Source organism: Vicia villosa, linkage group LG3 (assembly GCF_029867415.1).
Source record: "Vicia villosa cultivar HV-30 ecotype Madison, WI linkage group LG3, Vvil1.0, whole genome shotgun sequence".
Classification (NCBI taxonomy): Eukaryota; Viridiplantae; Streptophyta; class Magnoliopsida; order Fabales; family Fabaceae; genus Vicia; species Vicia villosa.
Window position 1 is genome coordinate 192425586 of NC_081182.1, and position 19567 is coordinate 192445152.

Below are 19567 nucleotides of genomic sequence, written 5' to 3' on the forward strand. Positions count from 1 at the left end.
AAATGGTATAGAATTGCATCTGCAACATTAAATGAAAGGAACTTAGAACATATCAATCTAAGCTCACGAAATAGAGAATGAATTTTGTATGATAATTAGATTCAATATCACAAAATGAAATGTAACCTACACTATGCTAGCCAATAATCTAGAAAAAAGAATAGTGAAAGTTTATAAACTCCAAAGATGACGCATTATAAATAGATTAATCTTGACTGTATTATAATAAAATTAAAGGCAATAAAATTAAAGCTCTATTATGTAATTGCTGTTAAAAAATGACACTATTACTATTTTCTTGTAGCTTTTCAAAATCCATACTAATTTATACTAGTATTTTTGTTGCTACTTTACTGTCCTACTTTGTACATATAGCTCTAAATTCCTCCAAAATACCAGTGTCTTCAGAACTGGAGAGAAAGTACATAATTATGCAAAGGATTAATCACTTAAATCATAGAATATTTCGTAGCTTTAAATTCCTTAAAAACATCATTTCCTTTTGAAGAAAGAACTGTGGAGAATTTTATTAAGCATGAAACACAAGGAATTTGATAAAATCATGGTAGACAGAAACTTTGTATATAAATAGGTTTTGCACAACTTGAGATTATGATCAATAGCAAAATAAGAATATTACAGTATCCAGTCTTAATGTTTTGTAGATAGACACAATACACACTCAGAAAAGGGAAACTACACAATTAACAAAGGGAAAGACAAATTCTTATTAACCACACAACAATCGAAAACAGTTGATAGCAATGGTATAGCTTGGTCGGCTATATCATTGAGTTTTAGGTAGACCTGCCATCCTGTTCAATATGAAATACAGAGTGTTATTATTATGCCAAATACAAAATTAAGAAAAAAAATTAACATATGGGTTGTACTTGCCTGTGATAAACACCTCATTTCTACTTCTGCAAAATAAAGTCAATCTCCACATGAGGGATGTGACTAATTGTATGCCTCTCCTCCCTCCTTTTTGTACTTTTCCTTAGGTAATGGACAACCTATAATCTCCAAAGATCAAACGGAACCTCTGGCAACTGCTCAAAACTAGGGCAATTATATATTTCAAGTCTTCTAAAGTTGGAAGGCCAACCTCCCATAGGAAACGATTCTAATTCAAGACAATGCCAAATTTTTAGAATTTTCAGATTGGTGAACAAGTGTAGTGAAATAGGCAAGGAGGAGGACTTCCATCCTCTTATTGAAAGTTTTTCAAGAGAATTATAACAACACAAATCCATTGAGGGACATTCTAAAAAGTCTTTGAAATCCAAATCCAACTCTTCCACAATGGGATTGTTGATTAAATGAACCATGGGGAACTCAACGTACTGATTATCACGAAGGACGAATCTTTTCAAGTTGGATGACAACTCATGTATCAAAACTTGATTACATTCCTGTATATCTAACTCTATGATGTTATCACACTTGGGAATTGATACGTGCAGCATTTCGCAACCCTTAATCACCAATTTCTGTAATGAAGGAAGGTGTTGAGGCAGTGCCCTTTTCAATTTGGGACAATCAGTTATATGAAGCTCTTTAAGCTGAGGAAACCCTTCGTTACATAACCATTCCTCCCATTCAAACATGCGGTCAAATTTCAAAACTTCAAGGAACTTGAACGGAACATTTGCGGAGTTATTGCCGAAGATCTTTATTCCATTACAGTCCCAAAGATTAAGAGATATTAAGTTGGGTAAATCACAACCCCTTAACCAAACTGGAAACATATTGCCATTGTAGTTCCAAATGGTGAGCATCTTCAGATTATTATTTGGTTGAAGGGCCTTCAAGATAGACACGTCGTTTTCCACTATTGAACCATCCATTTCTTCTCTTCCCGAATCAAACTTCATTTGTATTTCTTCTAAAAACTTCTTATCTTTCAAATTGGCCTCTTCAGCATGTGCTGGATTACTGACATTGTTCAATCCTGAAAGACAAAGTTCTCCTTGAAGAAGATTTAAACTATTTAACTCCTTAATATCAGGTCCACTCCACTCGCCCACAACAAAGTTAGTCAGCGTTTGTAGATGCTTTAGTTTCCCCATCTTCTTTGGCATTTTTTTTATTGAAGTTCCTCTCAAATTAAGATGGCTTAAACAATCGAGTTTGTAAAAATCTACAGGAATTTCTGTCAGATAACTTCCTTCCAATATCAGTGTCTCTAAATTGTAAAGCTTACAAATAGAATCAGGCAACTTTGTAATTCTTGTCCAAGACAAGTCTAGATAGCGCAAAAGCTTTAAATTGCCTATCTCTTCTACTAGATCTAGATCTCTGTATATATCCGGACTACCAGGAAATGACAACATCCGTAAATACTTTAGTTTTGAAAATAGATTATAGTGCACGTTGTTGCTCACAGTGAAGCATGTGTCAAAGGCTTGTAGTGGTTTTACCAACATGCTATGTAGTCCCTTAGCTCTATAAATCTCCTTTAACGTTCTATCACCATCCGTCAACTCAAGAGAGCACCAAATGTGACGTGTTCTTTCAGTTATATCTTGCAACTTATCATTCTCCACTTGTATGCAAAACTCTCGAGACACTAATTTTGCCAAGTCATTGACAAGATCATGCATGATAAAACCGCCATCAAAATCTAGTGATCTTTGGAAAAATGAAATTGACACAAGAAAATTGAATAATTCACTACCCAACTCTTCTTTACTTTTTCCACTTTTGTAGGAACTCAACAAACCATTTGCCATCCACATTTTGATTAACGTGTTCTTGTCAAACTCATAACCCTTGGGGAATATGGAACAATATGCAAAACAAGGCTTCAAATTGGAAGGAAGATTATGGTAACCCAATCTCAATACGGGATTTATGCCAGTGTCTTTCTCTGATAAATGCCACATATCATCCTCCAATATTTCAATCCATTCACTTTGAGAGAATTTTGCTCTCAAGAGTTTCCCCATTGTTATCACAGCTAATGGCAACCCTCCACACTTGTGTACAATCATCTTTCCAATTGGTTCAAGATCTGGATATTCACTCCCTTTTTTGTTTGGAAAAGCATGCCTCTCAAATAAACTCCAAGAATCAATCTCTCCCAATTGAAATAATTCAAAAAACTTAGATTCCATGGCTGATGCATTCTTCTTATTTCGTGTTGTTACAACAATCTTACTTCCAGAAGATCCTTCGTTAAAGAAACTTAGTAACCTTTCACAACTTTCCCAGTCTACTTTCCAGATATCATCTAGAACAAGCAAACATTTCTTTCCTGCTATCTTTTCCTGCAGTTGACATTGGAGTCGATCTAGGTTTTCAGTGTTTGGTGAAGAACCAAATGACTCGAGAATTGCTTTAGTGAGTCTAATAACATCAAATGATTCTGAAACATAGACCCAAGCTTTAAGATCAAAGTTCTGTTGCACCCTGGGGTCTTTGTAGACAAGCTGAGCAAGGGTGGTCTTACCCATCCCACCAAGACCAACTATGCTGATTACTGGTACCTGGTTGCTACTACTACTATTATTATCTAAAAGTAAGAAACTGATAATTTCCTCTTTTTCACCATATCTACCACATTTGCTAGATTCATCCACCAAAGAAGACGTTGGCACTCTTTCTGAAAGTTCAATACGAGCATATGTTCCTTCTTTCAATCCCAACACATCATTTTGCTTTAAAAGATGTTCTAGCTTATCTAGCAAGTCTTTCATCCTAGATTCAAACTGATTAGTCAGAGATGAAAAGAAGTGTTTAACCTTGCTCTTTCGTTGTGCACTTGTAGCAATCTCATCCAACAGCTGTTCTACTTCATATACCTCATGTTTTATATGATCAAGCCATATCCTCACATTTGGATTCTGGTACTGCTTTGTCTCTGCATCATCCAACACTTTGTTGATAGAATTCAATGTGATTTCAAGTTTATTCACCAATCGCATGCTGAAGAGGTCTTTGTAATCTCCTGAGGCAACCCTCTCAACAATTACTTGGATGACAGGCGTAAGAAATGCTCCTGCAACCATCAGCCCTGCCATGGCTACCTGAAATATTAATGGAACAAAAAGTATAATGGAACAAAAGCATAATGGAACAAAAAGTATCTTCTACACACTGTTGAAATATTAATGTCAAACACTTAAACAATACATTTTACATAAAGTGTAAAGTTCTAAACATATATTGAAAATAATGAACGCACATTATCTTGTTATGATAACAACTATGAAGACTATCTTCACTGCAAACAACAAAATTATTTATGACTTTCATTTTTCTTCACCACTATTCTATGTTTAGAAATAAATATCTTTATTCGAAATAAAACAAAAGTACAAAGAGTATGAGTGATTTCTCTAGATTCATAAGACAGGCCAATTAACTTCACATAATATTAAAATCATTTAATCATGACAATAAATTGAAATTTCTAAGGATAAAGAATCTAAGGGCATTGTTTTAAAAATCAGACCAGTCATCAAATCAGTAAGGGTACTGGGTCACTGGTTCATTGATTGAACCACCAAATTATTGGTCGAACCGCATGACTAAATCGGATTAAACCGGATAACTCGATTAAATAAACCGATCTATATTGCAATGCTATATATTTATTAAATCGGTCAAACCGAATGACTTAGTTTCTAAAAAATATCACAACACCTACAAAATTTTAAAATATCATAATTTCACATGTTTATTCTTTACATTCAAATTCTAAATATAATCATCACTCACAACAAAATACCATAAAATATAAATTTAAATAAATTTTAAATCAGGTCTAATTGGAAACAGGAAAAAATTGTTCCAAATAAAGTCTAATTATATTTTAATTATATATATATTTTTTTAAAAATCATGAAAACGGCGTCGTTTTATGCAAAAAAAAAAAAACATGCATTTGAACCACCGGTTTTCTAAAACTGTCCGTTCATCGGTTTTTTCTAGTTTTGGCCGGTTCTCACCAATTTAATAGCATACCTAGTCCAACAATCAGACCAGACCGGTGACCTCTCCGATGTCCGGTCCGACCGGCCAGTTCGATCCGATTTTTAAAACACTGCCTAAGGGTGAACGTGAAATTAGGAAAATAATATCAAATCTAAAAAATTTGAAAATTAAGGAAAAGAAATCAATTAACTTAAAACTAAATTTAGTTGTTGATCTAGAAAATTTTCAGTTAAAGAAAGTAAAACATATATGTAAGAGGGGAGAAAGATATTACCTGTAAAATATGTGAGTAAACAAATTGAGAGTATTATCTCCCGTGAAAAGAAAAAAAACCTGAAATATAAAAATTGGAGTAAGATTTAGAATAAAAAATATAGTACTGAAAGTTAATAATAAGATCTCGGAATGAAAGAGAGAAATTACTTGATGGAGAAACTTAGGAATATTAAGAAAATATGTTGAGGCAACAGAAAGTATTGTGAAGTTGAAGTTGAAGTATTATAAAAATTGATAGATAGAATGAAATATGTTGAGGCAACAGAAAGTAGTAATTGTGAAGAAAGCTCAAAGAAATGTTGATAGAAATGATTCAAGATGCAAGTTGTATTGGAGTGAGTAAATAATTATTAAACTTTGTCTTTTATCAACAACCAATTAATTGCATTGCATGTGCCATATAGTATAGTATAGTTTCTTGATTAACTTATGGAGCGTGTAAGACTTGCATACTTTTCGATACACTAGTAACCTATAAGGGTTACAATTTTTTCTGCCAACCTTTTTTTCTATTCAATTTATCTATTAAACAACTTTTCCTTGCTGTGTTCTCACCCAATGGTATCTGAAAAAAATGGTGGAGGAACACTTTGGTACAATAAGAATGCTTGTCTCTTTCAAGCGAGAGGATTCTAGACCTTTATCCGAGCCATAATTTAATGATTATTTGCAGTTCAACATGGAAGACGAAAGGTGTTGAGAAAAAGGTGTGAGAAAGTCCTACATTCATTAGAAAATTAGAGACTGAATGAGAAAAGCCACATATATATTTATTATCTTTAGATTTTAGTTGAATACGTGGTATGTCTCTTACAATGTGTGTTCTTCTTAAAGAAAGACCTCAATAAAAAATGTCTTCTCATATTAACCCTAATGAAAAATATTCTCTCATTTATAAAATACTCAATCTCCATTTTTTAATCAAAGTGGGACTTCCCCACATTTATTTCTCAACACTTTCAACTCACACTTATTTTTCTCCACAAAAGGTTAGCTTAAGAGGAATAGGGAGAGATGAAGGTGTTAGAAAAATAATTTAAATCGAATGGATCGAGGCTAGAAACGGGAGTGAATCACTTTCTTTATATTATGTCAGGCACTCTCAAATTGTCTTAGAGTTGCTACGCAGGAATACCCAAGATAACTAAGCTTTTTACCGAGTTTGCGCAAGACTGACGAGTGTCTGTAATTCTCAGTGAAGAGGGTGTATGTTTTTTTGATATTTTTTTTGAACTTGGAATGCTCAATTTATAGGCCAAATTGGTGTTGTTTCGTAACATTGTGACCCTTGATGAAACATACACTTTCAGCAACACTTTTACCAAATGTTGCACTGTTTCGCCTACATTAACATTTTTTACCAACTGGTATAATATTTTGCCTACATCAACACTTCAGAAGCGTTGCCTATATCTAAATTCAAAATACAAACTGCCTACTATAACACTTTACAAGTGTTGTTTATTCGTGATTTCAAAAAACAATCTTCTCAGTTGCATATTTTCTTTTCATTTTGAAACACACATATGGCGATTAATTATTATTAATTACAACAATCCCTACTTGTTCTAATAATGTCAAGATCAATTCCAGAAAAAGGAAACAAAGAATGTTAATATAGTTAAATATCTTTCGATTTAAACTTAACTCCCACACCGGAACTCTTTATTAAATTCTTTCGGTTTACACAATCTCACACCGGAACACTTTTAGCAAGATATCTGGTTATGTTCCTTTTAGACCCCATAACACTTCCCATAAGTGTTCAGGTTTGGGTTTTTAAAAGTTTTTTTTATAGTTTTTTTAATTTTTTTTTGTTTTTTTTATTTAAAATTTGATAATGACGCGTAGCCGGGGATTAGACAAAAGGCTTGTTAGCCGCACTCTGGGAGGACGCGATGTTGGAGATGATGTTGGTCCGTCTGCACCAGTTCCACAGTTGCCACAGGCGCCAGTAGGATATCTTGGAGGGCCTTCTGACCCGTGTGTTTTGGTGAGATATGAGCATCATATTAATCGATATCTATGGTTTGGCGAGGTAAGTAAAATAAGTTTATTCTACTTCGATTATTTTAAAATAAATTTATTCATTATATTTTATAATGTGAATTTTTATTTATTTTCAGAAAAGAGGTCTGAAAAAGGAGCTTAAAGTTGCAGGAAACGGGCTTAAGCTGAAGGATATGGTTTCTCATTTGCTCCCACCAGAGATGGAGTATTTGGTGTCTAGGTCAGGTCTGACTTCTCTATAAAAAACCAGACTCACTAAGATAGATACAACCCTTGTTACAACGTTTGTGGAGAAGTGTCACATGGAGACATCATCATTTCACATGCCATTTGGTGAGATGACGATCACATTGGATGATGTTTCCTGTCTGCAGCAATTGCCCATTGAGGGTGTGTGCTAGTACCCGAGCATGTCACTGAGGACATGACTGTTAAGCTTTCCATTCAGTATCTGGGAGTGGGAAGGGGTGTAGTTGCCTGACATGTCCGTGAGTGTATGGGCACTTATTATAATCTGCAATGGTTATATGACAGATTCGTAGAGCATCGAGCTGCTGGTAGTTGGGCACTTGCGACCAGAGCATATCTTCCGATGTTGGTCGGTTGTGCCATATTTGCTTACAAGACTTTTACTCTTGTCGAGGCACGATATCTATTGCTGTTTAGAGACCTAGAGAGACTTAATTCTTACAGTTGAGCATCCGTTGCACTAGTCACTCTATACCGCCATCTTGGAGATGTATCTATGTTTAGCTGCAAGTAGCTTGATGGATATCCTACTCTTGTACATGTATTTATGTCACTTAATTTATATCCTTTAATTAATTGTATATTAATTCATATACTTTTATTTGTATTATTTAATATATGTATTTTAATTTATATCATTTAGTTGTTTAAATTTTAAATCATATAATTTACTTTGTAATAGTGCTAGATTCATGGGTATTTTCCCACAGTTGGAAAGAGAGGAGAGACTTGACATCCGTATGAGAATCACGGGCTTCCTAGGGCGATGATGTAACGCCCCGAATTTAATTAATTATTTAATTAAATTGATCGAGGATTTATTCATTGGAATTAGTTGAAGTCGAGGTTTATCGGTATTATTCTACAAACGTAATGGATTATTATGTTGGTTTGAGCAGATAAGTTATGGTCAGATTAATAAGTCGGATTAGTCAGAGATGTACAATTGCGAGTTAGTATTGTTAAAGTTATGGATCGATGGTAAATGTGGAATATTATTGGAAATAATATTTTGTTATGTTGTGTGGTTATTTATTTATGTGTGTTATTTGGCTTAATGGAGTAATTAAAGAGATATTATGAATTTGGCCTAAGTGGAAGAAATATGACACAAGAGATTGGATTGTGGGTTAAGCCCATTAGTGAGAAAAGATAGTAAGAGTTAGGGTTTTAGAGATTAAACCTCATAACTCATTTTGTGGGAAAGAAGAGAAAGAAGAGAAAGAAGAGAGGAAGAGAAGAAAGTTATGGCATGAAGAGGAAGAGCTCCATTGAAGGAAGTGAAGCTTTTGCTAAGGTAAGGGTGGGGTTCTTACTTTCTAAGGGTTGGCATGATGATGTATATGGTGGGTTAGATTGTATGTTATTCTCCATGGAAGTTGTGTGTAGAGATGTTAGGGTTTATGAACAAATGTGTAAATTCATGATTTGAAATGTGTTTTAATTGATGTTTGATGATTGTTATGATGTTAGAAGATCCATAATATGTGTTGTATTTGTGTTTATAACATGTATTCCATTGTTGTTCATGATGGTTGGTGTTTTCAGCTTGATTGGGTTGAGTTTGGGGGTTTTTGGATGGGTTTCGTATGCTGTTTTTTTGTGTTTGGGGTGTTCTGAAAATCGCCAGTTCGCACCGCGAACCTCTGTTCGCGCCGCGAACTGTCTGGCAGAAAGTTAGGAATTTTTGAATTCGCTCAGTTCGCGCCGCGAACCATGTTGGTGCCGCGAACCCTGTTTTGCAGAACTTTTTCTAAACTTTGAAATGATGTAACTTTTGATTCGTAACTCCGTTTTAGGCGCCGTTCGAAGCGTTGGAAAGCTAACGTAATGAACTATATCATGATGCAATAAAATGATTCATAGGACCTATTCTCCTATTATGTTTATTAGGATTAAGTGATGAACTATGTTGTGTTAACATGTGAAGTATGTTCTTTGCTATGAATCAATGTAACCATGTTGCGGTATAACTTGATGTATATTTTCCTTACGACGATACAATGTTATTGAAGTGATAATATGTGACTTCCTTATAATGAGATAATGAGATATGTGATGATATGCATAATTGATAAAGATGTTGTATGCTATATGTGATTAATTGTGCGTATTTGATATGTATGAGTCGACGACGATGCCATGTGATGAATTAAGAATTTATATGTATTTATTAGGAAGTTGAATATAATGTGTTATGATGATTACTTGAATGAAGGAATATGAAGAATTTGTTGATGTTGTTGGTGATATGATGAATTGTTGATGTTTGTCGTTAACATGATGAATTGTTGTTGTTGTAACATGATGAATTGTTATTGTTGTTGTTGTAACATGTTGATGTTTGTTGTTGTTGTGCAATATGTTGAATTGTTATTGTTTCTATAACATGATGAATTTGCCGTTGTTGTTGTAGACCCTATGGTCACTATTGATAAGTTGTATAATGTTGATAAGTTGTATTGTGATGTATTGTGAGGTGAATTATTGTTGTATGATGATGCAACATAGTGACGTGATTGTGAAGTGATGCATTCTTATGAATGATGATGATTTTGTTGTTGTTGAAGTTCGACATTATATTGATAATGTTCGATGGTGATTTAGACGATGTTGTGACGTATTGTTTATGTGGTTTGTATGGATGTTGCATTTATTGAGTCACATCCATTGCATAAAGAGACGGTGGCCTTAATGGCAAATAGCGACGGTGGCCTTGATGGCAAATAGCGATGGTGTGCCCAATGGAAAATTTTGAGACGGTGGGAGTTTTACTCCGAATGGTACCACATGCATTTGCATAAGTCGAGTCACATGTGAATTGCATTTGAGTCTTATTTGATTATGTTGTGGTGACGTGATGACTTGATGATGAGATGTTTGTTGTGATGTGTTGGAATCATACTTGTGAATTGCATATATTGTCATGGTTGATTGTTGACATTGTTGCCATTTCATAAGTTGATTATGTTATTTGAATTGTTGAAACGATGATATGCTTGTTGTGACGTGATGGTGGTATAATTGTGATTTGAATATGTTGTCTTAATTGATTAACGATATTGTTGCTATCTTGAAAGTCGTATAATGTTTGATGAGTTGTTTTGTGATGAAAGTTGTTGTAAGATGTTATGTGATGCGAAGTGGTGAAATTATGTATGATCTATATCTGCGATATTATTTATCATGCATTCCTTTATATTGTAAGATATCTCACCCCTTTGCTGATATTTCCCCTACCATGGGAAATGGGCAGGTACTCAAGATTAGTCGTGGATGTTCGAGGTTATTGATGTGAAGTCTTGATGTTGCTTTATGGCAAGTCGAGTCGGTGTCCATTGCTCTGATACGTAGCACTCGGGGGGATTAGTCTTTATTACTTGATTTTTGTATTCTATGATGACATTTGTGTTAAGTTGAATATAAAGATGTTTATAAGTTGAAATTGGAAGATGTTGGTTAAAGTCTTGTTTTCCGAATGCTATGTATCCGTGTTGATTGCAATATGAGTATGCATGTTTGATTAAGTCCAATTGTGACATCCCATCTTTGATGAATATTTTTAAAGGCACTCTGATTTTTGCTTATAATTGAGGGGTAGATTTGGGGTGTTACAGATGAGATGGTCATACAAGCAAGGAGCCCTGAAGGTGGATGAGTTGAGAGGTACCAAGATAAATGATGAAGATTTAACATTTTTAAAAATATTGGAAAAAAAGAAAGGAAATATAAAACAAAATTATTGAAAATGTTGACGGTGATAATTGGTTACACTTAGTGTGAGTCCTTCGAATGTATAATTTCTCTCATCCATAAAATGATAAAGATTTAAAATTTTTAAAAATATTGGAAAACAATGGAAATATAAAACAAAATTATTAAATTTTTTCCATTTATTTGTCATTTGAAAATTTAAATAGTCGCATCTTATTTATCATTTCTATAACTAAAACATATTTTTTTCGTTTAAAATTATTCTCTCTCTTATCCTCTTTATTTTATCGTCTCAATTACAATTCTTATTATACTAAATATATATATATATATATATATATATATATATATATATATATATATATATATATATATATATATATATATATATATATATATATATATATATAAAATCCAGTATTACTTAAAAAAATTCATCAATATCTCAGACATCGCGCGGGTCTCAATCAAATTTTAAATTAGTTCCAACAATTCAATCATCGAGTAAACCCTATTCATTAGTGTCATTACCTCAGTGACCCTAATGTAATCGAAAGAAGCTCTTTTGAAAACATCTCGTGCCATAATTAAATATTCTTTATCTCTAGGAATCATAATTGTTTCACAATTTTATTTGATTCTGGCATGCAAATCTACGATGAGTTCTGAATGCCACCTAGACCGTTCACTACTAGAAATATTCGAATTTCCTGCGGATTTACCTGCGGATTTTACCTAAATTTCCGCAGGAAACATCTTACCTGCGGATTTTCCTGCGTTTTTATGTCCCCAGCTAAAACCTTCATGGGTAATATCTTCGGCAGGAAGTTCCGCAGCTAAATCCGCAGGAAAAATCCGCAGGTAAATCCGCAGGTAAGTTATTTAAAAAATAAAAAAAAAAAAATATTATGCATTCTCTAGATATACTAAACAATATATATAATCACCAAATCCATTGTTACTTTTACAATGAACACTAATCAATTTTCATAGATAGTAAAAAAGATCACTACACATAACGTTGATGTATCAAGAATAATCAAGAATGATCAATATTTGTAAAGAACAATGATAAAAAAACGTACATCGGAGAAACATTATTGCTGCTGAAGAGATAGAGTATTAAATCCCAGCCTATCCAAAAACTTGCATCAAAGGTAGCCATTCTCCATCCATGTGATACCTACTTGTAACACCGCAATATGATTAACTGCATAAATCATGTTTTACATCAGTTGTGTGGTAAGACCTATATTTAGTAGATTTATTTCATCGTGGTATCCTAGATATAAAAATCCATCAAGGCATATATGAATATAAGATGAAAACGTTTCACAAACTAAGGGCCATCATTAAACATTCATGCTTAATTTAAACAAAAAAAAGTGACAAGTGCAGACATGTATACCTGAAGCTCCACACCAGACTTCAAACAGCAGTGTATTCCAATAATTTTTTTATCTTATAAATCTCTGCAGTTTTAAACAACAATCCTTCTTCAAAGTGACAAGAGAAGGAAAAGAAACTTCGGGTCGATGAAGAAGAGATGGATGGAAGGGGTTACCTTTAGTTGAGAAATGCAATGTTTAAGGTAGCAGTAGAGAGTGTAATTACCCTTTTGTGATCTGGCTTTTATGAAACGTGATATTAAAGCCAGCATGTGTTCACCTTGAAGAACCAGGACATCACAAACAACAAATTCGCCTATTGAATCTGGTAAATCAAGTCCAGCAAACTCGAGCCCTAGAATTATACTCGGAGCAACAAGCCATATGCAGACAAGCACATACAACCCTATGAAAACTGTTGAGACTACTGTGAAGTTAGCAAAATACTGCACTGCCAACTTCCAATCTGACTGCGGCTCTGCTTGTAAAGATGCCAATGCTTGCTCCTTACTTGAACTAAGTTCTGTTAGATCAACAGGTTTGACATCCTGGGATAATAAACTAGCATACTGTTCAAAACTCTCCTTCATACCTTGCCGAGCTCCATTCTCTATCATTCCTTTCATCATGGTGCTCTATATGAAATTCATTCGCCATGATATAACCAGATGTGAACACTGTTCTCCTGAGGGCAACTAGGTCCGGGTGTGATGGTTTAGAGTTATTCTACTCGAAAGGTGCTCCCATACACAACATCAGGAGTGCTGAAAACGACAAAAACCGCAATGCTCTTCCCATCATCTTTTAAATATGTCTGCAGCATATCGTAGGTCTGCAGCTCTGGCTAGATCATACCGCCTCTCAGCCTCCTGTAGTGCGAATAGGAGCTCTTCACGTTTCTACTTCAGCCTTCGAATCTCATTAATTCTCTCTTTTTCTTTGCTATACTTCATCTTTACAGGTTGAAGCTTGTCTCTTAAGTCGTCAAGTTCTCTCCACACCTGCAAGTAACATCAAAAGTTAGAACCGTTTAGATACAATAAATACACAAAACAGAATAAAAATTGTCCTGTACTACAAAAAACACATACTTTGCACCATTGGCCAACACTGAGGTTAAATGAATAAAGTTTGATTAACTAAGTTATTTATCAGTCATTGAATAAATATATGGTTTCATTACGCAACTGGTTTTTCCTTTATAAACGAGACAACACCATTCCTTTATATAGTTATCTTCATTCATGGCTTACCAGAATGTGGAATATGATCAGGTTGATGTCTGACAGCCTCAACCTGAAGGCTTTCGGGCAGAAGATGTCATACCCTAATTTTTGACCCCCCTGAGATGACATATCTTCAGGATTTTCATCAAGTCAAAGTAAGTACCCAGGGCAGTCTGGCATTCAATCGAGGGTGTTCAAAGACAAGAAAACTCAGGCAAAGGATCAATCAATAGAGGGATTAGTCTCTAATACAATCATAAGACTCAAAAGCTTCATTATTTCACCTATGATTGATTAGACACCCAGTCATCTAAGTACAGAATTACTCAGATCAACAGACTAGGGTTTGGAGCCTATCAAGGACTAAAATCAGGGATCACCTTTGGGAAACCCTAAAAAGCCCCAGGGGATCATTCAAAGACATCAATCATCTTCAAATAACTCATATGACAAGATCCACTGGACATTACACCTCAGTTCAGAGTCTACAGTCATCATTGTCCTCTGGTCGACAATTAGGGTTTTTGACCTAATTCACCAAGATAGTTGACTTTTAATCAGGGCATGGATCCAAAACTCAAGACATGATTCAAGAGTCTCTACTACCTCAATATAATCCATTTACATCATTCATTTGAGGAGAAGATCTTGATTCTACACAAAAGTCCAAAATCTCACCTTACCAGGAAAAAGTCAACTGTATGGGATCACCATTGACTTTTGAGATTTTTGGTCAAACCATGACTTTTAAGGATCAATATCATCAATATATGGATAATAAAGTCATTTGACCAAAGAAATTCAAAGAAATTCATCAAGGAGCAAAAAGTCGGGAATTAGGGTTTTTTAAGGCATGGTGAGAACTCAAAATTTCACCTACACAACTCAAAAAACTTCCAACATGAAAGTTGTAGATCTTGCAAAATAAAACAACATCTTACAAAGGAACTTTTTTCAAAAGATCAATCATTTAAGAGTTTTGGAAATTTTGGAGTTTTAGGTCATAAACACTTAGAAATTTTTCTAAGTGTTTTAACCTAGTTTTCTTCCAACTTTGGCCTCATTTTTCACAAATTTGCCAAAGGATTCTGAAGAAACTCCAAACTAATGATTTGAAGTAGATGTTGTTAGAACAAGATTTGTTCTGATCAATTATCTTAGTTTTGATGATAACAATAATATGAATTTTGCTTAAGATAATATGGTACTCTAATCCAATGCAATTTCCCTTTCAGGAAATATATAAAGAGTACGCATAATTCAGCGCTCAGAAGCTTTGTCTCAAGGGTTCAGCATGCAACATCAGAACATGGTCTGGCAAGACATCAGAAGATGGTCGAAGCAGAATCAGAACATGGGTCTATGGAAGCATCAGAAGAACAAGAGAACAGAAGCACTGAAGTTCTGATGGTATCACGCTCAGAAGCACTTCAAGGTCAGAAGATTAGAAGATGCTATGCACCAAGCTGTTTGACTCTGATGATATTCAAACGTTGTATTCACAAACATCAGATCAGAAGAAAGTACAAGTGGCAAGCTACGCTGACTGACAAAAGGAACGTTAAAAGCTATTCTAGGCTACGTCAGTAGACACAGCGTGAACAAGGCTCGAGGTAGTTGACAAAAGCGTATAACATTAAATGCGATGCTGTACGGAACACGCAAAGCATTAAATGCATTCAACGGTCATCTTCTCCAACGCCTATAAATATGAAGTTCTGATGAGAAGCAAGGTTAACGATTCTGCACCAAAAACAACTCATATCAAACTTGCTGAAACGCTGTTCAAATCTAAACTCAGAATCTTCATCTTCATCAAAGCTCACTACATTGCTGTTGTAATATATTAGTGAGATTAAGCTTAAACGATTAAGAGAAATATCACAGTTGTGATTATCGCTTTTTAGAAGCATTTGTAATACTCTTAGAATTACATTAAGTTGTAAGGAACTAGAGTGATCGTGTGGATCAGAATACTCTAGGAAGTCTTAGAGGTTATCTAAGCAGGTTGTAACTAGAGTGATCGTGTGGATCAGTAGACTCTAGAAAAGTCTTAGAGGGTATCTAAGCATTTGTTCCTGGAGTGATCAGTGTGTGATCAGAAGACTCTGGAAGACTTAGTTGCTGACTAAGTGGAAAACCATTGTAATCCGTGCGATTAGTGGATTAAATCCTCAGTTGAGGTAAATCATCTCTGTGGGGGTGGACTGGAGTAGTTTAGTTAACAACGAACCAGGATAAAAATAACTGTGCAATTTATTTTTATCTGTCAAGTTTTTAAATCTACACTTATTCAAACCCCCCCTTTCTAAGTGTTTTTCTATCCTTCAATTGGCATCAGAGCGCCGGTTCTAAGGTGCAAGCACTTAACCGTGTTTAGAAAAGATTCAGGAAGAGAAAAACGCTTCAGTAAAAGATGGTTGATGAAAGTGAAAAGTCTACACCTACACCTGCATCTACATCTGGCTCTGCTGAGCAATACAACGGTAACAATGGTTATACTAGACCGCCGGTATTTGATGGTGAAAACTTTGAATACTGGAAAGATAAACTGGAAAGTTACTTTCTTGGTCTAGATGGTGATCTATGGGATCTTCTGATGGATGGTTACAAACATCCAGTAAATGCTAGTGGCGTAAAGCTGTCAAGGCAAGAAATGAATGATGATCAGAAGAAGCTTTTCAGGAATCATCATAAATGCAGAACTGTTTTGCTGAATGCTATCTCTCATGCTGAGTATGAGAAGATATCTAACAGGGAAACGGCCTATGACATATATGAGTCCTTGAAAATGACTCATGAAGGAAATGCTCAAGTCAAGGAGACTAAAGCTCTAGCTTTAATCCAGAAGTATGAAGCCTTCAAGATGGAGGATGATGAAGACATTGAAAAGATGTTTTCAAGATTTCAAACTCTTACTGCTGGATTGAGAGTTCTTGACAAGGGATACACCAAGGCTGATCACGTAAAGAAGATCATCAGAAGCTTACCCAGAAGATGGGGTCCTATGGTGACTGCATTCAAGATTGCAAAGAATCTGAATGAAGTTTCTCTGGAAGAGCTTATCAGTGCCTTGAGAAGTCATGAAATAGAGAAGAAGATCCTGAAGAATCAGAATCTGAAGAAGAAGATGAACTATCCTTGATCTCCAGAAGGCTAAATCAACTCTGGAAGACCAAGCAAAGGAAGTTCAGAGGCTTCAGAAGTTCAAAGAAATTTGAACGTGGAGAATCTTCTGATGACAGAAGATTTGACAAGAAGAAGGTCATGTGCTATGAATGCAATGAGCCTGGACACTTCAAGAATGAATGTCCAAATCTTCAGAAGGAAAATCCCAAGAAGAAGTTTCATAAGAAGAAAAGTCTTATGGCAACCTGGGATGAGTCAGAAGATGATTCAGACACTGAAGATGAGCAGGCCAACTGTGCGCTGATGGCGACAGAAGATGACGAATCAGAATCTACATCAGAATCAGATTCTGAAGAGGTATTTTCTGAACTTACTAGAGATGAGTTAGTTTCCGGTCTAACTGAACTTCTGGAACTCAAGTCTCAAATCAGTCTCAAATACAAAAAGCTGAAAAAGCTATTTGAATTTGAAACAAAGAAGCTTGAGTTGGAAAATTCTGAATTAAAAGAAAAACTTTTAAAACTATCCAATAATGTTGGATCTCCTTCTGATTCAGAAAAATCCACTCCTAGTCTAAACCATATTCTGAAAGAATATGATTTAAGTTTCAGGAAGTTCTTATCTAGAAGTATTGGCAGAAGTCAGCTAGCTTCTATGATATATGCTGTGTCTGGAAACAAAAGAGTTGGCATTGGTTTTGAGGGTGAAACCCCATACAAACTTGAACCTGTTGATGAAATGAAACTCACATACAAGCCATTGTATGATCAGATCAAGTATGGCCACTCCCATGATATTAGGCACACTTCACATGCTCAAAGTTTTCACATAACACACACCAAAAAGCATGTGACACAACCTAGGAAATATCATGAAACTCACATTAAAAATTATCATGCTGTTCCTCCTATTGCTTACAATGTTAAACCCAAGTTCAATCAGAACTTGAGAAAATCTAACAAGAAAGGACCCAAAAAGATGTGGGTACCTAAGGATAAGATTATTCCTATTGCAGATATCCTTGACTGCAAAAAGGACAAAGCACAACATGTCATGGTACCTGGACTCTGGATGCTCACGACACATGACAGGAAGAAGGTCTATGTTCCAAGACCTGGTGCTTAAGTCTGGAGGAGAAGTCAAGTTTGGAGGAGATCAGAAGGGCAAGATAATTGGATCTGGAACTATAAAGTCTGGTAACTCTCCTTCCATTTCTAATGTTCTTCTTGTAGAAGGATTAACACATAACCTCTTATCTATCAGTCAATTGAGTGACAATGGTTATGATATAATCTTTAATCAAGAGTCTTGCAAGGCTGTAAATCAGAAGGATGGCTCAATCCTATTTACAGGCAAGAGGAAGAACAACATTTATAAGACAGATCTGCAAGATCTTATGAGTCAGAAGGTGACTTGTCTTATGTCTGTTTCTGAAGAGCAGTGGGTCTGGCACAGAAGATTAGGTCATGCTAGTTTGAGAAAGATTTCTCAGATTAACAAAATGAATCTGGTCAGAGGACTCCCTAATCTGAAATTCAAATCAGATGCTCTTTGTGAAGCATGTCAGAAGGGCAAGTTCTCCAAACCTGCATTCAAATCCAAGAATGTTGTTTCTACCTCAAGGCCATTAGAACTCTTGCACATTGATCTGTTTGGCCCAGTCAAAACAGCATCTGTCAGAGGGAAGAAATATGGATTAGTCATCGTGGATGATTATAGCCGCTGGACATGGGTAAAATTCTTGAAACACAAGGATGAGACTCATTCAGTGTTCTTTGATTTCTGCATTCAGATTCAATCTGAAAAAGAGTGTAAAATCATAAAGGTCAGAAGTGATCATGGTGGTGAATTTGAGAACAGATCCTTTGAAGTTTTCTTCAAAGAAAATGGTATTGCCCATGATTTCTCTTGTCCTAGAACTCCACAGCAAAATGGGGTTGTAGAACGAAAGAATAGGACTCTGCAAGAAATGGCCAGAACCATGATCAATGAAACCAATATGGCTAAGCATTTCTGGGCAGAAGCAATAAACACTGCATGCTATATTCAGAATAGAATCTCTATCAGACCTATTCTAAATAAGACTCCTTATGAATTGTGGAAGAATAGAAAGCCCAACATTTCATATTTCCATCCTTTTGGATGTGTATGCTTTATTCTGAACACTAAAGATCATCTTGGTAAGTTTGATTCCAAAGCACAGAAATGTTTCCTTCTTGGATATTCTGAACGCTCAAAAGGCTATAGAGTATACAATACTGAAACATTGATTGTAGAAGAATCAATCAATATCAGGTTTGATGATAAGCTTGGTTCTGAAAAACCAAAGCAGTTTGATAATTTTGCAGATTGTGATATTGATATATCAGAAGTTGTTGAGCCAAGAAGCAACGCATCAGAAGCAGAGCTTCTCAGAAGCAAAGAATCGGAAGATCAAGTATCAGCTTCTCTGGAGAATCTAAGCATATCTGAAGAACCATCTGTCAGAAGATCATCCAGACTCATCTCTGGTCATTCAGAAGATGTCATTCTTGGAAAGAAGGATGATCCAATCAGAACAAGAGCATTCCTTAAGAACAATGCAGACTGTCAATTAGGTCTTGTATCTTTGATCGAGCCAACTTCTGTTGATCA

General features: G+C 35.2%; 1 protein-coding gene across 1 annotated transcript; it reads right to left on the bottom strand.

The window, feature by feature from the left end:
* Nucleotides 1–223: 223 nt before the first annotated feature.
* On the bottom strand, nucleotides 224–5498 carry LOC131593177 (putative disease resistance RPP13-like protein 1). Its single transcript, XM_058865448.1, has 4 exons — nucleotides 5365–5498; nucleotides 5216–5274; nucleotides 898–4031; nucleotides 224–815 (listed from the first exon to the last, which is right to left on the bottom strand). The coding sequence occupies exon 3, from the start codon at nucleotides 4023–4025 to the stop codon at nucleotides 1017–1019; it is 3009 nt and encodes a 1002-aa protein (XP_058721431.1). The 5' UTR covers nucleotides 4026–4031; nucleotides 5216–5274; nucleotides 5365–5498; the 3' UTR covers nucleotides 224–815; nucleotides 898–1016.
* Between the last annotated feature and the right edge of the window lie 14069 nt (nucleotides 5499–19567).